This window comes from Notolepis coatsorum (genome assembly GCF_963971535.1).
Source record: "Notolepis coatsorum genome assembly, chromosome: 9".
In the NCBI taxonomy this organism is placed as follows: Eukaryota; Metazoa; Chordata; class Actinopteri; order Aulopiformes; family Paralepididae; genus Notolepis; species Notolepis coatsorum.
Window position 1 is genome coordinate 52,331,174 of NC_140173.1, and position 9,397 is coordinate 52,340,570.

At 43.4% G+C, this 9,397-nt stretch overlaps 1 protein-coding gene across 4 annotated transcripts in view; it reads left to right on the forward strand.

Annotated features, from left to right (window-relative positions):
- The window catches only part of sufu (suppressor of fused homolog), a 74,967-nt gene that overhangs the window by 45,865 nt on the left and 19,705 nt on the right, over window positions 1-9,397 (forward strand). Inside the window, exons 6-10 of one of the 4 annotated variants that reach the window (XM_084321684.1) lie at window positions 1,117-1,189; window positions 3,123-3,279; window positions 7,402-7,501; window positions 8,262-8,300; window positions 9,022-9,156. In XM_084321684.1, coding sequence (XP_084177810.1) covers window positions 1,117-1,189; window positions 3,123-3,279; window positions 7,402-7,501; window positions 8,262-8,300; window positions 9,022-9,156 — 504 coding nt within the window. The remainder of the gene's footprint in view (window positions 1-1,116; window positions 1,190-3,122; window positions 3,280-7,401; window positions 7,502-8,261; window positions 8,301-9,021; window positions 9,157-9,397) is intronic. The other 3 variants (XM_084321685.1, XM_084321686.1, XM_084321687.1) reach the window with 3 other exon arrangements.

Here is a 9,397-nt window from a genome sequence, read left to right on the forward strand (position 1 = left end):
CTGAGCAGTGATCAAGATACAGTAGGTCGTATAGGGAAGTGTGTATATGGTCAGGTGACCTGAGCAGTGATCAAGATACAGTAGGTCGTATAGGGAGGTGTGTATATGGTCAGGTGACCTGAGCAGTGATCCAAGATACAGTAGGTTGTATAGGGAGGTGTGTATATGGTCAGGTGACCTGAGCAGTGATCAAGATACAGTAGGTCGTATAGGGAGGTGTGTGTATGGTCAGGTGACCTGAGCAGTGATCAAGATACAGTAGGTCGTATAGGGAGGTGTGTATATGGTCAGGTGACCTGAGCAGTGATCCAAGATAGAAGTGTGATGAATATGGTCCATGACTTCTTATATCAGCTATGTGTAGAATTTTAACATCAATATGTGTGTAATTGTCAATTTGATTTGATTAGCTTTGTATAATTAGCCTACCTTTAAAAATTCAAAAAGATGTCTGCTTCACAGCAGAGTTTGGTAGCATCTGTGTGTGTCTCCATGTCCGATTTGGCAGGAATTCTGCTGGACAGCTTTTCTAGATTCAAACTCCATAATTACTAGACTTTGGTATCGTTAGATCTTTTTCCATCCCGGTGCCAAAATCTATACTTTAAAACGGTCGGTTTTTAAACGTGTCCAAAATGTTTAATTACAAAAAAGAAGAAGAATTATAATTTTAATAATGATTATACTTATAATAATTATATTTTTTAAATAAAGTTCAAGCCAACACTGCATTTCCACGTTTGAAGCAAATCTTATAAACCATGACTAACATTAACCTTAAAAGATGCTTAAAGTTATTTATTTTACAAATGTGGTGGGAGTACAGTAGCAAAGTAAAAAAAAAAATAGGCAGTGTAAACAATATAATTAACTCTGAATATATGCATCTGAGCAAGTAGGCAGTGTGATAAAAGGTGCAGATGAGGGTCTGTATATTATACGTTACAATAAATATGGTTACAATAAACACTAGAATCTAAATATATATACTATGAGTAAGTAAAGTATACAGTGTATACACAGGTACAGTCTACATAAGGTAAATGCATAAATACTCAAGTAAAGTACAAACACTTGAAAACTCATGCACAGTACCTTCCACCCTTGTGTGTGTAGCGCTGGTGGCCCCTGGCTGATCACTGACATGAGGAGAGGGGAGACCATCTTTGATATCGACCCACATCTACAAGTAAGGCTTTGCAGACTTCTGCCGTCCGTGTCTTGAGTGCAGTTTGTTTGTCACATTTATAATATGGAGAGATGAACTGCATTCCACATTTGTTTGTTAATTGTCTGTGTGTGTGTGTATGTGTGTTGATTTGATTAGAAACAAAAATTATATACTGTGTATAGATGGTTTACTTTTCAGGAGGATGAACTGTAGTAGTATCTGGCGCCCCCTGTTGGCTCAGATGCCATGGTGCAGCTTCCCCCGCTCAGCTGTTCCTAGTGCAGCTGTGTCTGAAAGGTCATAGTGCACTTTGCTCAAACTAAATTGTATCCACTGGCAATTGGTCGTTTAACTAAACCGAATGCTTACCCGGATGACTGAAGCCCCAAATTGGATGCCGTAAGGATACACAAGAACAATCAACTTAGTAATGATGTTACATAACATAATGCAGTATCAACCTCTGCATACAACGAATGGGTGCACTGCAAACTGTGTCCCGAATTGATCCGATTCTAATTCACAAGGTCCCAATTCGATTCAATATTGATTCGGATAGGGATATTTCAGTTACTATACCAATTTTGCTTTGATATGAGAGAACTAATGCTGGAAATTGTACAAGGAACCCTCTAGCCTGTTGCATTATTAAAAATATTAGGTTTACGTTAAGGCTTGAACACAAAGCAGTTACAGACAGTAATGGTCCCCTCCACTCAAAAAAACATTTGTTGCTACAGCTAAATTCTCTTGGAGGCGTGACTTTGACTGTACAGATTGTTATTCTGGAAGACGTCACGAGACCGCCGCCATCTTCGTATTGGGGACAACAAACGGGTTTCTACGATCAAATGTATGCGTTGAGCTCCGTTTTTATTACATACTTTATCACATTCTTGTTCATCGGCTGGTATTATATAAAACTTGCAATTTGGACTTTTGATTTAGTTATTTAGTACAAAACGTAACAGCAGCTCTTTGGCATTGTGATGCACTGAAGAAAATTGCCCTGGATTGTGTTTAATTTGCCGCTTTTCCGATCCGTTTTCTGCACTAAATGAAGCGTTCACAATGTACTCGGGGTGCATGTTTCCCCCAAGCCATAGTTGCGTAGCCACAACAGACAGGAAGTTGACTTCGAGAATTTGTGCAGAACGTGTCACCAGAGAGCGCCCCCCTTTTCACATTCTTCCACTGGAGGGGGAGGAGCTTCTATGTACTTCCTCAAAATCTGAGCCACCTGTGTGACACAACTAATCCTGTGAACCTATCATGGTCGCTATGGCCCAGCTGGTCACACTGTCATCCAGGAAATGCTAACTGCTAACTTGAAATGCTAACGTGAATCTTGTATTTTAAGTTGATTTTAAGTTTAAGTTTAAGTTGTTGTTTAAGTTTAAGTGATCTATGCACAAAAACAATTTTTGTTAAATATATATATAAATGAAGATTGATTGGAATCATTCATTCATTCCATTTATATAGCGCTTTTCTAGACACTCAAAGTGCTCCCCACAATGTAGGGTGGAAATTGCCTCCTTCACCACCACTGGGAGCACCCAACCTTGGGCTACGCAGGCTCAATGGCTGCCATACACTGGCACCAGGCACACATCACACTACACAATGGCTGAACGGCTCAGGAGACAGGGATTTATATCAGCCAATTAAGGGGAAGGGATGATTAGGGGTCCTTGATGTCAGAGAGACCTGATTGGGAATTTGGCCAGGAACCCCCTACTCTTTGCGACCGACATTCAGTCAGGACCTCGGTTTAGCATCTCATCCGAAGAAATCGGAGGAATAGATTGTTAGTTCTGAGCTCAGCATGCCTGCACAGTAGTAGGGCTTGGGGTGCTTTCTTTGGGGCTTTCTTCAGGGCTGTGTTTGTGTGACTGTAACCGTGTCGTCGCGGGAGCCACTGTTGATGTTTGCACGTTGCTCATCCAAGCAGGAGAGGGTGGACCAGGGCATCGAGACGGAGGGCTCCAACCTGAGCGGCGTCAGCGCCAAGTGCGTGTGGGACGACCTGAGTCGACCGCCGGAGGACGAGGAGGACAGCAGGTCCGTCTGCATAGGCTCACAGCCCCGCCGGCTCTCGGAGAAAGGTGAGTGTGCGTCCCCCGAGAGGAGAGGAGACCGGGGTGCTTTGAGTTTGAGTCCCCCGAGAGGAGAGACCGGGGTGCTTTGAGTTTGAGTCCCCCGAGAGGAGAGGAGACTGGGGTGCTTTGAGTTTGAGTCCCCCGAGAGGAGAGGAGACTGGGGTGCTTTGAGTTTGAGTCCCCCGAGAGGAGAGACCGGGGTGCTTTGAGTTTGAGTCCCCCGAGAGGAGAGGAGACTGGGGTGCTTTGAGTTTGAGTCCCCCGAGACGAGAGGAGACTGGGCTGCTTTGAGTTTGAGTCCCCCGAGACGAGAGGAGACTGGGGTGCTTTGAGTTTGAGTCCCCCAAGAGGAGAGGAGAGACCGGGGTGCTTTGAGTTTGAGTCCCCCGAGAGGAGAGGAGACTGGGGTGCTTTGAGTTTGAGTCCCCCGAGAGGAGAGGAGAGACCGGGGTGCTTTGAGTTTGAGTCCCCCGAGAGGAGAGGAGACTGGGGTGCTTTGAGTTTGAGTCCCCCGAGAGGAGAGACCGGGGTGTTTTAACCCTTTCACTACCACAATACCAAATGGTTAACCCTTTCACTACCACAATACCAAATGGTTAACCCTTTCACTACCACACTACCAAATGGTTAAAGGCCCACTTGCAGGTTGTATTTTTGTTCAATAAACAATGTGACTTTCATGAAGAGGGGAAAAAAATTATTGAAATTGACCATCAAACTTTTTGTCCGCCCAACCACAACCACCACGCACATGTATATTTTAATCCATGTTTCATAGCGTGTGTGTGTCATCTTAATGATGACGTCACACCAGGTATCAGGGCAGCGAGGGGCTCTGAGAGTCACGGCAGGTAGTGGCAGGAAGCAAAGAGCCTTCTTGTTACTACTAGCCGAGGATCTAGTATCTGTTTCACCTAACACTATTGCTCCGTGATCATAGCCATTTATCTCTAAAGCTAACCACTATTTGTAAAAGCCACAACCACGTTACCATATTTGTAAATACTAATGTAAATCATTGTGTCGTTGTACATATTGTGTATAGTTTATAACGTGAGTAGCTAGCTTGCTAGCCGGCATTCTCGAAACTCCTAACTACTGTATACGTTTGTCCTCGCAAACAAAGTATTCTGTCAGGGAACTTATGGACACGATAGTAGTAGTAGTTATAAGGTGTTTGAGCTTGTAACGAATGTAACGGTAACGTTAGTTAGCTTTCGTGGTAGCCCGTTTCGAAGGGGCTACTATCGTGCTATCAACATGCCGTGACGTGTAGCTTGCTAGCCGGCATGATGCGTGCAGTGCTTTGCCCCACAGGTCTGAGAAGAGGACCTGCACATTTGACTCGTTCCCGAAACTCCTCTACATGCCCCCATTTAAAATGGTTCACGACAGTAGACATAATGCTAACGTTAGCGGGGTAACGTTAACGTTAGCCAGAGCCATATAGCTAGCTTGGTACTATGACCCGTGATGGGAATAAGGCGACAGCCAATAGCGCTGCATACTGACAACAGGCTGCCTAGTGGTACATGTAGTTCTTTTTTTTTACGACATTAAAAACGTTATAACTACCTTTGTTTCAACCAAAAATGCAGTAGTAGCTGGTCCATCAAAGTCTCTCCGACGATTAAACCCATTTGCGTCTTGTAAGGCGTCCATTTGGATCAAGGAAATATAGCTTTCTGCACTTGTCAAAACTCCATTGTAGTGGATGAGAGGTAGGGGAAAGTTACCTTCAGTCACGGCACTGATAGCGTCTGATAAGCTTTTTGATTGGCTCCATACATGTTATTCGTGCGTGGACATTTACGTTGAAAATATGAAAATAGAAACCAATGATGTAAACTACACATAATTGAAGACTAGAGTTTAACCTGCAAGTGGGCCTTTAACCCTTTCACTACCACAATACCATATGGTTAACCCTTTCACTACCACACGACAAAATGGTCAACCCTTTCACTACCACACTACAGAAGGTTAACCCTTTCACTACCACACTACAGACTGTTGACCGTCTGTAGTGTGGTAGTGAAAGGGTTAACCTTCTGTAGTGTGGTAGTGAAAGGGTTAAATAAGCAGGACTAGCCTCTTGGGCAGCATCATTCATAATGTTGTCGTGAAACAACGTCTTTGTTTTTTTTGTTTATAAGTGATGGTAATATTTGGGACTGATTACTACAGATTAGTACAGCCTGGCCATTCTCATAATTTAAGACTAAATATGTAATCCTGCTAGGGGTGTAACGATGCATCGATGCATCGATCCTAATGTGACGATTCAACTGCATCGATTTGAAAATGTTAGAATAGATTATAATTGATTATAATCTAAATAAAAAAAAATTTATAAAAAAGATTGTATTGTTTTTATTGACCTATAGTCCATTCATGCTGAGTGAATCAGTTCCCTCAGCCACATTTGTGTATTCAACATGTTTTGGGGAATTAACTGATAGATAATGAATAGAATAGAATCGTGGTCAAATGAAGAGATTTCATGATGCATTGAATCGTTGCCTGAAGAATCGTAATCGAATTTAATCGTTGTGAGGTCGCATCGTTACACCCCTAAATCCTGCTTAAGGATGCACCACCGATACCGATAACGACAGATACCAGGCTACAACACGGTATAAGATAAGATAATTGTTAATAGAGACATTTGGACAGTAGATCTCCTAATGAAGACGGAGGACTCTGAAGAACGTTTAGAACAGCATGCATAACGCAGGGGTTCTGTCCTCAGCTGCACATGGCTAATCCCATGCTGTTCTTGGTTCTGGGTGTGGTTGTTTGTGTGGGACGGACGTTGTGGTGGTTAATGAGAGTAGTAGAGACGTTTATTCTAGAGGTTTGCTGTACCTTCGACCACAGTCTGGAGGAAGCCTTTTTAACCAAGTTGCTGAAATATCAGCAGCTCAGGCTGAACATCTCACAACTAGGCTACAAGACGTGTCAACTTTTAGTTTTGGGTCATGTTCACAAGCTGGTGGTTAGGGGCCTTCAGATGGCCATGAAACAAAGCGGGGCTCGCAACTCACTTTTGATGCTCCAAGGTGTTTTAATTCCGACAAAAATATATAGCAGATACATACAACGTTACTTTCGACCCCTCCGGTCTTTTTCAAGTATGAACACAACAGAAAATTTCATCTTTTTTCATACAGGAAATTAAATGAATAAATGAGCTATCAGCCCCACCTGGTGATCAGGGGCGGTACCAAGACTTGCATGATTTTCTTATACATTTTAGACATGATTTAGTAACAATTTATCTTTTACATTTGAACTTTTTTAGATTTTTTTTTTTTGAGAAATATATATATATTGAACACAGTATTAAACATGATTTATTGCATCTATAGATAGGCACCAGTGTGTAAAGTACTTTCTTTGGACCCGGTCCAGGTCCTAACAAATAAAACAAACACAAAAAGGAAAAAACAAATTGTATTGGTTTATTTACAAATAAGGTCTAATGTCAAAGTCCTCATTGAGTCCTGTTGGTGCCATAGTTTTGAGGTACACATACTTCTCTGCTCAGTAGGAGATTATCTATATCTCCAAGATATAGATATGCTTTCAGATGGCCCACATCTCCACGAGAAAGGCTAAACAGTTAGCAAGGTATTGCTCTATATCTGCTGTTATTGGTAGCCGCTCAATTTGGAGACAGCGTTGCTTTTTGTACCCATAGAGTAGATATAGTTTTACGGAAATGCTATTGTATCTGTTTTTGAAACATCATCTGTGTCAATATTGTATGTGTACTAGGGTTGGGCACAGAGAACCGGTTCTAATAGGAACCGGTTCCTAACTTCCAGTTCTGGAAGTCAACTGACAATGTGAATAGTATAAAAAAAAATTAAAGATCTCCTGATTTAAAGAAAAAAAAATCTCCTGCGAAATAAGCTGTGACCTGTTTTGACCTGCACCTCAAAGAATCGTAACCGAGAATCGTTTAGAACAGGAATCGAAATGGAGAATCAGAATCGGAACCGGAATCGTTCAAATCCAAACGATGCCCAACCCTAATGTGTACGATGAATGCTGCACAGTCACAAACGTAATTGAATAACTCCCAATAAAGCATCTAAAATGTGTGTGTGTGTGTCTTAACAGATACAGAACAGATCAGAGAGGCTCTGAGGAAAGGGTTGGAGTTCAACAGCAAGGCAGCACTACCACCCATCAGTCAGAGACCAGGCCACGAGAGACCTCAGTGAGTACACACACACACCCACACGCACACACACACACACACACACACTCTCCATATACTATTACACTTGTGAGGATTACAGTGATTCATTTCCTAGCCCCTACCCCTCGTTGATTTGTGAGGAATCTTGGCCCTAAACCCAACTCGTAACCCTAAAATGCCCTCATATCAAACTGTGGACCGGTCAAAATGTCTTCACCCACACATACACCCCAGTTCACCTCGGTGTAAGCCGGTTACACCAGTATAATCCTCCCCGCCCTGGTGAGTCATACAGCACAACTGGCCTCTGTCTGAACTGTTGATACAGTTACAATACTAGCTCTCCTCAGATACTACTGTAGCTGTCATACAGCACAACTGGCCTCTGTCTGAACTGTTGATACAGTTACAATACTAGCTCTCCTCAGATACTACTGTAGCTGTCATACAGCACAGCTGGCCTCTGAACTGTTGATACAGTTACAATACTAGCTCTCCTCAGATACTACTGTAGCTGTCATACAGCACAACTGGCCTCTGTCTGAACTGTTGATACAGTTACAATACTAGCTCTCCTCAGATACTACTGTAGCTGTCATACAGCACAGCTGGCCTCTGTACTGTTGGGGACAGTTACAATACTAGCTCTCCTCAGATACTACTGTAGCTGTCATACAGCACAGCTGGCCTCTGTACTGTTGGGACAGTTACAATACTAGCTCTCCCACAACAGAACAGTATGGCAGGCCTTAGCTGTCCCTTTGTGATTTCTCCATAGACAATCAGTGGGCCACTTGCAGAGCCAGCAGTACCGAAGGTAAGAGCACTCTCTTGAGAGGAGGGGGAGATTTGTTTCTATACACGGTTTATAGGTTCAATTAGACCCCCGTCCTAAACGTCCCAGGGCACAAAATGCACAGCGCAAAATTTTACATCCAAAGCCACGTGAGAAAACAAGAACTTAAAGGTAGAATCCGTAGCGACCTCTAGGAAAAAGAGTCCCACTTGGTATTGCACTTGCAGTTTAGTGGGGACAGGGCAGGGGCTGCTATTGCTGGCCACACCTTAGACTCTGCCAAGAGACACTATAATTATATTATAAATATTTGTATTATAGCTATATAGCAACTTTATTATAGTGTGAATGTCTCCAGACTCTTGAGGTCTGGCCAGCAATAGCAGCCCCTCCCCCCACTCAACCCACACGTTGAAACAAAAAAAATAAACTAAACAAAATGTAGTATCAAGAGGGGCTATTTAGCCATATTAGATGTGCGTCACCATATATCTATGTCGGTATTTGATGGTAAAGTGCAACTTTAAAGGGGCATACGGGAGTGAGGAAAATGCAATCCTGTGACATCATCGCATTGCATTGGCTGATATGGTTACCCTCCATAAACACGACCATCTCTAAATGCAGGCCACGAGATCTGACATTTACATACAGAACAAGTCACCATTAGTATTCTCCTTAATCCTCTCTCTCTCTCTCTCTCTCCCCCCCCCCCCATTTCCCCCCTCTGTCCCTCCCTCAGGAGCAGAAAGGACAGCTTGGAGAGCGAAAGCTCGGCAGCCATCGTTCCCCATGAGCTGGTTCGCACGCGGCAGCTGGAGAGCGTCCATCTGAAGTTCAACCAGGAGTCCGGCACGCTGCTGCCGCTCTGCCTGAGGTACGGCCGGGTTAGGACATGAATTCCGGGAGAAGTTGGTAGAAAGGCTCTGGTTTAGGCCTGTCGATATATATATTTATTTCTTAGGGCATTTTTAAGTGCTTTTATTGACGGGACAGATGGAAATTGGGAGAGAGATGGGGAGGACCTGCAACGTGCAAGCATGTCCCTGGGCCGGATTCTAACCCAGGGTGTTGCGATTACAATGCAAGCGCATTTACGTGGTGCGCCACTGGGGCGC